General features: G+C 45.6%; 1 protein-coding gene across 1 annotated transcript; it reads right to left on the bottom strand.

Annotated features, from left to right (window-relative positions):
• Positions 1-9,519: 9,519 nt before the first annotated feature.
• rasd2b (RASD family member 2b) lies at positions 9,520-11,738 on the bottom strand. Its single transcript, XM_066661082.1, has 2 exons — positions 11,204-11,738; positions 9,520-10,969 (listed from the first exon to the last, which is right to left on the bottom strand). Exons 1-2 carry the CDS (start codon positions 11,568-11,570, stop codon positions 10,458-10,460), a joined length of 879 nt encoding a protein of 292 aa, XP_066517179.1. The 5' UTR covers positions 11,571-11,738; the 3' UTR covers positions 9,520-10,457.
• Between the last annotated feature and the right edge of the window lie 864 nt (positions 11,739-12,602).

Below are 12,602 nucleotides of genomic sequence, written 5' to 3'. Positions count from 1 at the left end.
ACACTAATCATCTCCCAGTCCCACAGAGACTCATCAGTCTCTTATTATAGACTCATTAGCATATTCTCTTTCCACCGAGCAGCCATCGACGCCGGCCTGACGACAGGTCAGTCTTTCTCTGGCCACAGACTGTAACCTATTTACAGGACAATAGTGGACAGAGACGGGGCTCTGATGGAAAACGTGATGCTTTTTTTTAGTAAAATAGTGGGTGATGGTGAGTTGTGTTGAGGGAAACCTACAGCACGTGATTATTCGACATGTGTTTACACTCCACTGAATCACAGAGAGGGGCACGGTGGCCTTGGAGGAGAATAAAAGAACAGACAGCTGTTCATAACAGCATCTTCAGCTGTAGGACTTTTCTTAATGAACAGAAAGCTATGGAGGAGTGTGTGGGGTGCTACAACCCACCCGTTCACCACGTCATCTGGTCATGTACCCCGAAACCAGTCCCAAAAATTGGAATGAAAAGCAGAAAGCAGTGATTTGTAAATCCACTTGGACCTGGGTTCTGGTGTCTCTGAACACACCCACCTGTCAATCTGATGTGTATGGATGCTGTTATGAATATATTAGTAATAACACAGCACAGAAGCACAGTGTAAACCATTCTTGAACCTGTAGAGTCTACCTTGTATGTTCTGTCTCATCTTCAGGGACCACGCCCCCCATATCTGAGTTATGTGCCTGTGAAAAGTAGCAGCGGCCCATGTGATACACCTGGCATCTGCTACTCTACATGTGTCTGTCTCCATTCTGGAACCTCTTCAGCTGCTTGTGTTTGAGCAGAGTGCTGGATGGGCCTAGTGGTTTAAAAGCAAATGATGAGACCTGCTACAGGCCTCCTGTACACAAACAGTGGCCAATGTGTGTTTGCAATGAAACATAATTCATTATTGGCTCCACTGTGTTTTATTAGGAGGTTTCATACTGTCTCAGCTTTTAAATCCAGCTCTGCTACTACCTCTGATGAGTCCCGATAAGGGTCTGTTAACACAGGGGCACACAGTGTTAACAGACCCTTTCATGGCCATCAACATCTAAAGCACAAATGCAGCAGAGACCAAAAGAAATTCACAGAACACTCTCTGGCTCCCTCTAGTGAAAACTCTCTTTCCTTCATTGTGGCTTCTTTTTCTCTCCGCCTGTCTGTCTTTCTGTCTCTTTCCCTGCGTTTGTATCTTTTCCCATTCTGTTCAGTTCCCTCTGTCCTTATTCTCTAGAAAGCTCTCTCTCTCTCTCTCTCTCTCTCTCTCTCTCTCTCTCTCTCTCTCTCTCTCTCTCTCTCTCTCTCTCTCTCAATAGCTCCTTGATTGCAGTTGTTCTAATCTCTCTATCTCTGTATTTTGCACGAGAAGCCCTTCCTCAATCTCTCACTCCACTTCTTCTTCACCTGTTTATCTTTCATCCCTCCATCCAATAAAGTAATCACTCAGCAGCTCAGTTGTCATTTGAGTCAGAACGACCACTGAACAGAATATGAACACTCCTGCCATCACCTCATGTCCAAAAGTCTGTAGATGCCACTTAACATCAGTGACTTCCAGTATTTTAAGGTGGAGAATAGGTTCAGTTTGTCTAGTCTCCAAAAACAAACTGGAATTGAAACTGTCCTCTCAGTAATAATGCTCAATGTCAGGTGTGGACTAGAGGCAGAGCCGAAACGCACTATACACTCACTACGCACATTGCATAGGGCGCTGCAAATGAATAAAGCCCCCTTTGCCTCAAGTTAGGGAGAGTTTGTGTATCATCAGAAGATGAAGAGAAACTATCCTTCAGGAAATGTGACGTAAACCTGTGACTGTTCTTAATAAATGTTGTTATATAGTCTACGAACATTTTTGAAAACTAATTTCCACCTTAAATGCTGCCACAATATTTAGTCACACTACCATTTTATTTGAGGATTTTGTTAAACACCTTAAACAGTGAAGCAGTTACAGGCGCCTGGACACAACTACTGCATCATTTAATGTGACACACAGCTGTAAACTGCAGTTTAAACAGCTAGGTTTGCTTTTTTTCATTTTTATGTTACTTTATTATGTTATTATATTGTTTTTTGAATAAATTTGTTAAACTTCATTTTTTTCTGTATATGGCTGGTTGTTTATTTTTAAACCAAAATGAAGGTTGAATACTAGTGGAGAGTCAGGTGCACCTGTCAAAGGAGTTCAGGTAGGCCCAGGAAAGTCTAGACCGGCTCTGGCTAGAGGAGTATAAACCCTTCCAGCACTGGGCTGTGGAACAGTGGAACTGTGTCATCTGGAGTGATGGAGCTCCATCTAATACCGACCGTGACTCTGATCTGGATGCAGTGGGTACAGGAGCTGAATTAAGTAACAGACTGAAAATAAACAAATAAAACAGAAGATACTGCTGTTGAGTGTGAGGTAATAAATGATCTGAAGCCAGCAGATAGGGCACACACACACACATTCACAAAGGTGTAAACATGCATGCAGGTGGTTGATAACCTTTTTTTTAAATGGCACCAAGCTGATAACACACAGAGATAAACCAATGCACATCCTTCCTCACACACACACACACACACACACACACACAGTGTGTATTAGCTGGAGGATTAAAAGGCTCCTGTTAAAGGTCATTATGATTAAGTAAGAAATGCCCAAGGAGTCCAAGCTTAACCTCTGAGCTATGAATATTTAAACTTACATCATCAGAGGTCCTGAATTCATCTGTGTGCTTACAGCATCTGGACAGTGAAGACCAAGGCCAGGTCCAAGCTGGACACATGAGGTCATCATTTTATGGGCTTTGGTAACTTAACCAACACTGCATCAGTGAGAACTGGTGACATACTCTGAGTAATTTTAAGCCAGTCAGCTGTCTTGGTCCCTTTCTCTGAGTGTAAAGAAACATAAATATAAGTCAATGAGCTTAGAGACTGTCACTGTTGGGGTGGGAGAGGGCGGGGGCCTCCCCTAGTGAAGATGGTAACTCCCAAAAGGAGGAAACGGGAGGCCTTGCCCTTAATAGATGTAATACCTCACACTCGCAATCCCAAGAGTCCACCCTCAGCTCGTCTGAGGTAGGATACACACTGGGTTTGTTTGGCTTCATGGGCTGATGCTCTATCAACCAAGCAGAACAGGTTCACAGATCGCCTCTGGCATGCTGTGTCTCAAATCTGTGTGTTCGGGTCCCGCATTGTCCCTTGCTTAAGTGCAAGGCTGCCATCTTTCTCCAGGTTGGGGTGTCCCCTCACCAGGGGAGTCACTCGTTTCCAAGTTTGGGAGTTGTGTGGTTGTAAGCAGACCAGTGGTTCCCACCATCACAGAGACATTTTATTTGGTGCCTCTTTCAACAGTGTCCCACATTTCTGCCTTTCTTGCACAAAGAAAAGCTTTTGGATATATCCAGCATATTCTAGAAAGACAGACAGACAAACAGAGAGGGAGGCAGACAGACAGACACCTGAGCATTCTGGCTGGTAGTCCACTCCAAGGTGATGCCACAGCCAGCCGTAAACAGAAGTCCAGGAGGACTGAACTGATTACAAGTCCAGTACATCAATAACAGAACTCTGATGGGGTGTGTGTGAATTTCTCCATTGGTCCGAGGAGGCAGTAGGACACTTTCACTTCAGTACAGTCCCAACGAAGCTGACAGTGGCCTCAGAAGTCCAGGGGTAGGTTATATTTTGCAGGGTTTGTGTGAAAGTTTTCATCAAGCAGTAAGCCTGTGTGTGTGTGTGTGGGGCCATTGTATTCTATAGAAGCTTTTATTCACGTGTGTGTGTGTGTGTGTGTGTGTGTGCGCGTTATTGTGTGTGAGGTGAAGGCTGACGCGTGCCTCAGAAACACATTGCACAGTCTCCATTTCTATGGCAATGACGCATCACCGTAGTAACGTGAGTACACGTGGTGACAGGACCTTGTGTGGTCCTCACAAACTCAGGAACACACACACACACAGAGTGTTCTCTGTTGTGATGGAGTTTTAACTTTAGGGTGAGTTAATGTGGTGTATGTGACTCTAACTCTGCTGTGAACACATTAACTCAAATCTTCACAGAGGTTTTACATGTTTTCCAAGAAGAGTCAGGGCTTTAACTGCAGTAATGAAAAGACAATCCCCCTGTAAACACTCGTCATTCCTGAATGAACACTGGGTTTGTTTCCACAGACGGTGTGTTTGACTGATACCTGAAGGGACAGTAAGTTACAGAGTTCTGCACATTTTCCACACAGTGAGGTTTAATCAGGGACATTTCAATCTGTCACTGAACTTAATGCAGCAAGAAAGTTATTTAAGCATGCACAGATTGAGCATGTATATACACAGAGAGAGAGAGAGAGAGAGAGAGAGAGAGAGAGAGAGAGAGATGCACGTGAAAGCTTTTGTTGAAAGGGATAATAATTGGTGAGGTAAAGTGAGTTATGCTCTCTCTCTCTCTGTGTGAGGTCAGTAAAACCTTCAATGGAGTGACTCACTGCATTGTGTAAAAGTGCTTTCAGACATACAATCAGACATTACATTAACTCTCTCTCTCTCCCTCTCTCTCTCTCTCTCACACACACACACACACACAAAGAGAGAGACAGCAAGAGAAATAGAAAATCCCTCCATTACCACAGCACACACCACACACTTCACATGTACATGGTCAGACACTTCCATAGAAAGAAATAAGGTATTGGGAGGGATCTGTGAGTGTGTGTGTGTGGTATGTGTGTGTGTGTGTGTGTGAGAGAGAGAGAGAGAGAGAGAGAGAGAGAGAGAGAGAGAGAGAGTGTGTATATGTGTTCCTGTCTACCTGTCTGTCACTCACAAAGGTTTATTGACACCCCTCATATGCCCAGGGTCAAAGTGCCAGCCTCCTGCCATGTAGTCGTCTCACACTGGACATGTGTGTGGCTTTAGCAAGCTGCCTCTGTACGTTCTCCTAGACACGTCCACTTCTCGATTTCAGAAGAAGCGATGAGTAGATGTCCACTGACATTTGGGCAGTGTTTACCTCATTACTGTAATCCTCCTTCATTCACAGCTATTACTGGACCCTGATTTCTCTGGAAGAGCTCTGGAGACCGCTTCTATTGAAGCCAGTTTCCTCGCGACCTAAAGCTGCAGACCCTGACCCGTTGTGGGGTCAGTGGAGCGGTCTGGCTGTGTTTCAGGAATAAAAGAGTGGGCGAAAATAATCACTGTCTTTATGCAATTGTCTGAACACGGCGGTGGCCATCTGCGGAGGTGTCTGAATAGAGCTGATTATGAAGCTGAACAATGGAGCATCATCATTCCCTCATTTAGTAACAAAACACACACAGCTAAATTTAATATTTACACTCAGTCACGCAGCTGCCTTCGTTCTGCTGGCACAGATATGGACATGAAATAATACAGCATGAGAACATGCAGATATGAGAATATGATGGTAAATAATATAAGTATTCTAGAAGGAGACAGAGACAATGAGACTTGCTGTAAGTAGCATTTTCCTGCATCTACCAGACCCAGGGTCATCCATCAGACTGTCCACAGAATATCTGCCCTGATAGAGCTGCCCTAGACAACTGTAAGTGGTTGTATTATTGGGAATGGTGGTGTAGCACGTACCTCCATTGGAAACATATTCTCTGGACAGATGATGCACACCTCTGGACATCTGATACACTTTTGCTACTCCTCCTCAATCTCCCCCACTTCCTACAGTTCCTCTCCACCCCTCCCTTCTTACTGCTCCTCTCCTCCCCCTCCCATTCTACTGCTCCTCTCCCCCTCTCCTCCCTACTGCTCCTCTCCTCCCCCTCCCATTCTACTGCTTCTCTCCCCTCCCTACTGCTCCTCTCCCCCTCCCCTCCCTACTGATCCTCTCCTCCCCCTCCCTCCCTACTGCTCCTCTCCTCCCCCTCCCATTCTACTGCTCCTATCCCCCTCCCCTCCCTACTGCTCCTCTCCCCCTCCCCTCCCTACTGATCCTCTCCTCCCCCTCCCTCCCTACTGCTCCTCTCCTCCCCCTCCCATTCTACTGCTCCTATCCCCCTCCCCTCCCTACTGCTCCTCTCCCCCTCCCCTCCCTACTGCTCCTGTCCTCCCCCTCCATTCTTACTCCCCCTCTCTCCCTGCTGCTCCTCTCCTCCTCAACTTCCTACTGCTCCTCTCCTCCCCCTCCCTCTCTACTGCTCCTCTCCTCCCCCTCCCTCTCTACTGCTCCTCTCCTCCCCTTCCCTCCCTACTGCTCCTCTCCTCCCCTTCCCTTCCTACTGCTCTTCTCCTCCCCTCCCTTCCTACTGCTCCTCTCCTACTCTGGAAAGATGTGGATGAATCGATGAGAGGAAAGGAGGTGGAGGAATGTAGTAAATGAGCAGTAATTGGGGAAATGGGACAGCACTGATCCATGCTTTGTTTTAGTACAGACCTGATTCTCCAGAACCAATCACAGCTGCTGCAGAGAGCCAGCAAATATATGACAATTCCTATCATTTTATTGTGTGGTGAATGTTTAAACACCGGCTTATATTTGCTTATCTGCTTGTACCTGCTGCATATTTGTGATCATGGGTCACATTTGTGTGTTTCCTTCTCCATATTTGTGGATTCTCCGGGTGGTACCCAGTGATGTCACTCCAGAATCTGTAAATGATGTCCTGGGTAGTGTACTCTGGTGTATCCTCCACAGGAAGCCACTTCAGGGGGGATTTTAATCAGCTTATTTAATCTTCCCTGGTATTTAGACAAGTGGCAAAATGGTTTCCTAGTCACAGAGAGGAGGAGGAGGATAATTTGTAAGAAAAAGCAATAACTTTAAGTTTTCCTGAACTTCTTGGTGTGTGGTCTTGTTTGTCTTGGGGCTCGTCCTCCGGGTTGGTGTCCTGTGGTTCTTTGTTTTCCTTCTGACGTGTTTCCCTCGTCCTGGTATTGGTTTGTCAAGTGACTGTTTTACTCCCAGGTGTTTTGTGTTCGCTTAGGGTTTATATTATTGGCTCCTACTTGTTCACCATTGGCTCTTAATTTGTCACAAGGTCTCCTCATGTTTACGATTCCTCATCTCTGCTCCTTAGGTTTCCAGTGTCCTTGGGAATGTTCCCTGCTAGCTGGGTAGTTAGCTCCTTAGCCTTCTTAGCTTTCTCTCTGTAGCTCTCCCTCTACTCCAGTATTATCTCTAGTTTCTAGTTCCTTGTAATTGTTTCTATTCATTATTGTATAGATCTAAGTATTAGTCTGCTTAGTTATGTTTGTCTTTATTACTAACTTGTGTGCTTTTTTTGCCTCAGAATCCTGAAAAATAATCTCCTGCATCCACTCGGCATGACACTGGGTTTGGTGAGAGGCCTAAAGGATCCTACCTACTGCACTGCACATGTGATTGTCTCACTGTCTGTCCAGCTCTTCATCTAATTTCTGTCCATCTGACTTCTAGATGCATGATCCTTCTGTCTAGAGAATGTTTCCAGTGTTGTATGTTACATCACCATTCCAAATAAAACCACAGCTCTAGCAGGGCTGGAATTTCACAAACATGGCTGGTGGCAAATTTGACATCCAATGAGAGTCCTCTTTTAGGGTCACTGAGCTCTTCAGTATGATTCCATTCTACTGCCCCTTTTTTGTGTGTTGAGCTCATTGCGTTGGGAAACTGTGGAAACGTGTTCTCTGCAGCAATGGACTCCCATTGTATATGTTTGGGATAAACTGGAGCGATGTTAGTGACCCAGACCAAATCATCCAATGTTGGTACCTCACCTCAATAACATTAAAGTGGCTGCCATCAAATCCTCACAGTAATATTCCATTATCTACAAAATTAGAAGCTGTTAAAACAATCCCACTAATTATCTGTGGCCATCGCTCATCCATGGGAGTACTGACCAGATATTGACTGGCTATTCTGAGCGCTGAGTCCTTCACTGGTGTCAGAGTAAACACTGACCAGAGAGAGGAATGAATCAATGAGCAGATAATGACTAACAGGTAAATAAGAAAGAGAGCAGGTCCCCCTCCATCTCGGAGTGAGACACTTCTCGGTCATGTGAGCTCTCTGAGTACAGAGTCTTCCCTGTGCTTAGTCAGACCCCTGTATGCGTGCTAGACCGCACACTCGTCAGCAGAAGCGTGGGCAGCCCTCACCCAGAGCTACGAGCTTCCCCAAGCCCTGCAGCAGAGATGGACAGATTTAGAAAAGAGCTAAGAATACATTTACTGTGGAAGAAAAGGAGGTGACAGGGAGGAGGTGGTCTCTAAACACGGCGTCTTAAACACCGCTTATATATAGTGTGAGAAGTGGGGATTTATGTAAAAACTCTTAATTAACCTATCTTACAAGTGTCAAAGCACTAGAAACTGATGAAACTGATTCAGTTGAATCTGAGGATTCGTTCAAATGAACAGGTAAAAGAGTCAATTTCACTTTTGAAATGCCTGCTTTTCACCGTCCAATCAAATCACTAGGAATAAAATCATGTCCCGCCCACATTACCATCCAATTGTCCTCTTTCAGGAGGATATACATCATGCTAATGACAAAAACAGCACAACACGTTGGGAGGAGAACACTAACTGCCCCATGACACAGTTCCCTTGAGCACCTCAACACGCTTGGAGGAGAACACTAAATGCATTGCTATATTTTGTCAGACACAAACACTCATACTGGCTTACATTATTCTGAGTTAAGGGGGAGATGGAGGGCCACTGAGAAAGTGTGAGAACACAGATGACTGATGAAGGTGTAGTTCCTTTGGCAAAAATGTTACACCACATTCGGTCTGTAGCGTAAACTGACCTACCTCCATAATATTAACACACTCCGTGGGGTGAGTGTTTGATGTGCAGAACTGTGTGTTCCACACACACACACACAAGGAGTGAAAGACACACACACTTTTATTATATCACTCCGACTGAATGCCATTACTGCCTTAATACAGTCACGACTAATCTCGCCCTTTCTCTCTCTCTTTCTTCTGACTTCTCAATGTTCTCACTTTCTTCCCTCCTTTTTGTCAATTATTTTTTTCACTTGTTTATATTTCATTCTGCATTCTTTTATTTGTCCTTCACTTCTTTTCATCTGTTTACTGCTCTTATCTTCTCTTTGTCTCTCTCTCTCTCCCACCCCCCATTCTCTAAAATATTATACAATATCAAACAGGATTTAACAACCTGCATCATCATCTAAATACACCCACTTTCTCTCCTTCACCAACACCCACACAGGTCTGTGAATAGTGGGGATGTTACATTGACATCTGTTCAATTTGTGGAGACCATTAACCTTTCCATTAACACCACTCACGTATCTCTAACCCTAATCTTAAAACACCTTCACTTTAGAAAGTAGTGATTATTACAGTTGATGGTCCCCACAAGGAAGACCAGTGCCCATAACATCAGTGTGTAAACAATGTGATCCTGTGATATTCCTGACACACACACACCCCTCTCTTTATATTACTCACTCTGGGAGAGGAATAATGTCAGTGTACTACGATCATCTCTCAGTGAAGGACAGAGACATAGTGTTTTCTATCAAAACTCTTTATTCAAAATCACCTGGTCACTACAGTCCAGACCCCGCGGCCGCAGTGACCATCAGTAGATAATAATAAATACATTAATAAATACATGAATGAATAAATAAATAAAGCTGTGTAACTTTACAGGGAAGTTCAGGCTGAGGTCATCAGTTCACAACAATTACATTTACATCCATTCAGTGTAACATCTTCATCCTGATCAGGGCGGTGTTGGGACCGGAGCCATCACAGGGCATCACACTCTCACTCAGTCACTCACATTTATATCACATTCATATTTACACTGAGACTGATGGAAGGTCACTGATGTCTCTTTCTCTCATTTTAAAGGTGGATTCCACCCATTATTTCCCAATTTCTCTGTAAATCAATGGTGGAGATGTAAGTAAACTCATGAAGTGTGTTCTAGTGTGAAGTGGGTGATTGTTGACACTATTTTCTTTCCAGTGGTGGTGAATGGAACCAGAAGTCTCTATGTCTAGAGCACAGTTAATGCATTTTACTCCCTCTCCACCTCCACCCAGTCTAAAGGGCTGCATATAGAACCATGGTGGGGGCTATTTTGCCTCACAGCACCCTGCATGTATCCCTTGTATCCCTCCACCATCTCAGAACAATGTCAGTACTGATATTAACTTCAGGTGGTACTGTTCTGGCACGTATATTTAAAAGGTGGACATCTGTTTCAATTCACCACAGCAGTGAGGAGTTACCCTGAAGGCGACTGCAATAAAGTCTGGACTTGTGGATTTACATTTTATAGGCTGCGTAACTCCTACACCACTGAGGACATGAGGAACACAGAGGAACATTAGACCACACGAACACAAGGTCAAACACCAGAGTAGAGTCCATAGATTAGAACACACCACTGGACATTACAAGGCTTCTGGTTTAAACCAGAGACAGGGTAGAAGTCAAGTCCACTTGCTGGAGTGTACACTTCTCTCACTTCTTGGTCGTCTTGCTCGTGCCCTTCTTCCCGTGTGTGGCAAGCACCAGCCGAAGGTCTGCGCTGACGCTGGGTCTACGCGCAAGTGGGTGCAGTGCTCCACAGGGGGTCTCCTGCACCTTCGCCTTCCCCCTTAGTGTACGGTAAGAGCGCATGGACAGTTTGTGGTGGAGCGAGGGTCCAGTCTCCACAGGAAGCCCAGCATGAACCGCCAGAGCCTCAAACACACGCTCCAGGCTCGGGCCGCCCTCCTTGGCTGAGGCTTCGAAGAGCACACACGCGGGGTCCTTGCTGCTGCCAAAGGCACCCATCAGCTCAGCGTGCGACACCTGCCTCTCCTCCGCTGGGAGGTCTGCCTTGTTCGCACACACCACCACAGGCACGCGGGACCCCTCGGATGGAGAGCGAAGGAGCGCAGCTTTCGCCGCTTGGATCTCAGAGCGCAGGGCACAGGCCTCTTCGAAGGAGCCCCGGTCATCCACACTCAGGACCAGCAGGAAAATATCACCTGGAGAGAGAGAAAGGGAGAGAGATATTAGAAACGCGGCTCTATGTTTTTGTTAACTATTCTCAGTCCAGCATTGAAACTGAGGGTTTTTAAAACTCCAACAGCACTGCTGTGTCTGATCCGTTTGTATACTAGTGCAACAAAGCAGTTTAACAACGTATGCAGAGCAGCAGGTGGACTACAGCCTGTAACTGTAAGACTACAAAACGCTCCTGGGTGGTTACTGGGACTCACCAGTGAGAATGGTGAGTCTGCGCTTGGCGGGGAACTGTCTCTCCGCCGCGGGGTCTAGGAGGTCTATCTGAAACTCCTCTCCGCGGATGCGGTACACTTTCCTGCGGAACTCCTCCCGCGTGGGCTCGTACCGCTCCTCGAAGTCCTCGCGCAGAAAGCGGCGCACGAGGCTCGTCTTCCCGGCGCGCGGTGCTCCAAGCACCACCACGCGCCGGCACGTACGCAGAGAGCACGCGGGTCGCTCGTGGTCATGCTCGTGGTGCAGTTTGTTGAGTACGCGCGCGCCCGCTTTGGAGATCAGCCGCTGCGCCGCGCGCTTATAGGAGAGCAGCAGCCGCGGAGAGCACACAGGAACCGAGGAATCCATTAGCTCGAGGAGACAGCGAGAGTGAAGAGCGCGCGAGCCGCACCGGGTTTATAGCTCGGTTACACACCGAGGCTCCGCCCACAACGATTGGGAAAGGGGCGGGGCCTTAACTGGCAACTTTTACAGAGGGAACACAACGTCATACCGAACACAGAGACAGATGATGGACAAACAGACCGAGACACAGACAGACATAATAATATTGAGACAGTGAATGATAGATAATATGAGAGACAAGCAGCTAGAAAAAATATAACCCCACCACCTCCACCACACACACACGGCCTTGCACACGAAACAACACAAAACTAACATAACTAAACGTTGTTGTTGTTCATTTCTGCTGGGTTATTGTCTTAGTGCTGTACTAATCACCCTGTGTGTTAGTCATGAGAGTCTCTGGACCAGGGAACCAAATGCTGCCAGGTTATTTTCACAGGGGAGCTTTTCTTTTTTTTTTTTTTTTTCCTTGGAACAGAACGTACATCATAATATTCTGAATAAATTACAGGGAGAAGATACAAATTAAACCAGTAATCACTGACAATAAAACAAACTAGCACAGAAATACAAATGGTATACAAAAAATATGCCAAAATTAGAAAAGTTCCAGCAGGTTTTCACAGGTTTCTTATTGCAGGAGGGAGTAATATGAGACAGCAAAGCTGTCTACAGCCACTCACTATTCCCTGCATAGTCAATAGGGCACAATTTCGGACACAGATAGATCTATAATCCTTTACATATTGCACGTATAATTGTGTTAACAACATAAGTATAGATTGCATTAATAATATATATATTTTTAAAAATCTGTAATTTATAGACACAAATACAAAACATCAAGATAAAGCTGAAATTCACTCTAAACAGAGCTCGAGATAATGCTAAAAAACATTTCAATTATTTTCTAATTTTCAGTTACGCTCCCAAGGCCACGGCGGCTTTAACCCTGAAATGGCGTCCGTTGCTATAGCGACGTCTGTAGCGTCCGTTGCCATGGCTGTGAGCGCGGAGGAGGGTCAGAGAGAA

The sequence above is a fragment of the Hoplias malabaricus genome, chromosome 2 (genome assembly GCF_029633855.1).
Source record: "Hoplias malabaricus isolate fHopMal1 chromosome 2, fHopMal1.hap1, whole genome shotgun sequence".
Taxonomy (NCBI): Eukaryota; Metazoa; Chordata; class Actinopteri; order Characiformes; family Erythrinidae; genus Hoplias; species Hoplias malabaricus.
Note: the sequence above shows the minus strand (reverse complement) of the source record. Positions and strands in the feature narration are given on the sequence as shown.

Excerpts from the sequence above, each read along its gene's own strand:
- rasd2b (XM_066661082.1), bottom strand. The coding sequence starts at position 11,570 with ATGGATTCCTCGGTTCCTGTGTGCTCTCCGCGGCTGCTGCTCTCCTAT. Across the intron at positions 10,970-11,203 it reads CAGACTCACCATTCTCACTG|GTGATATTTTCCTGCTGGTC; the intron begins GTGAGTCCCAGT and ends CTCTCTCTCCAG.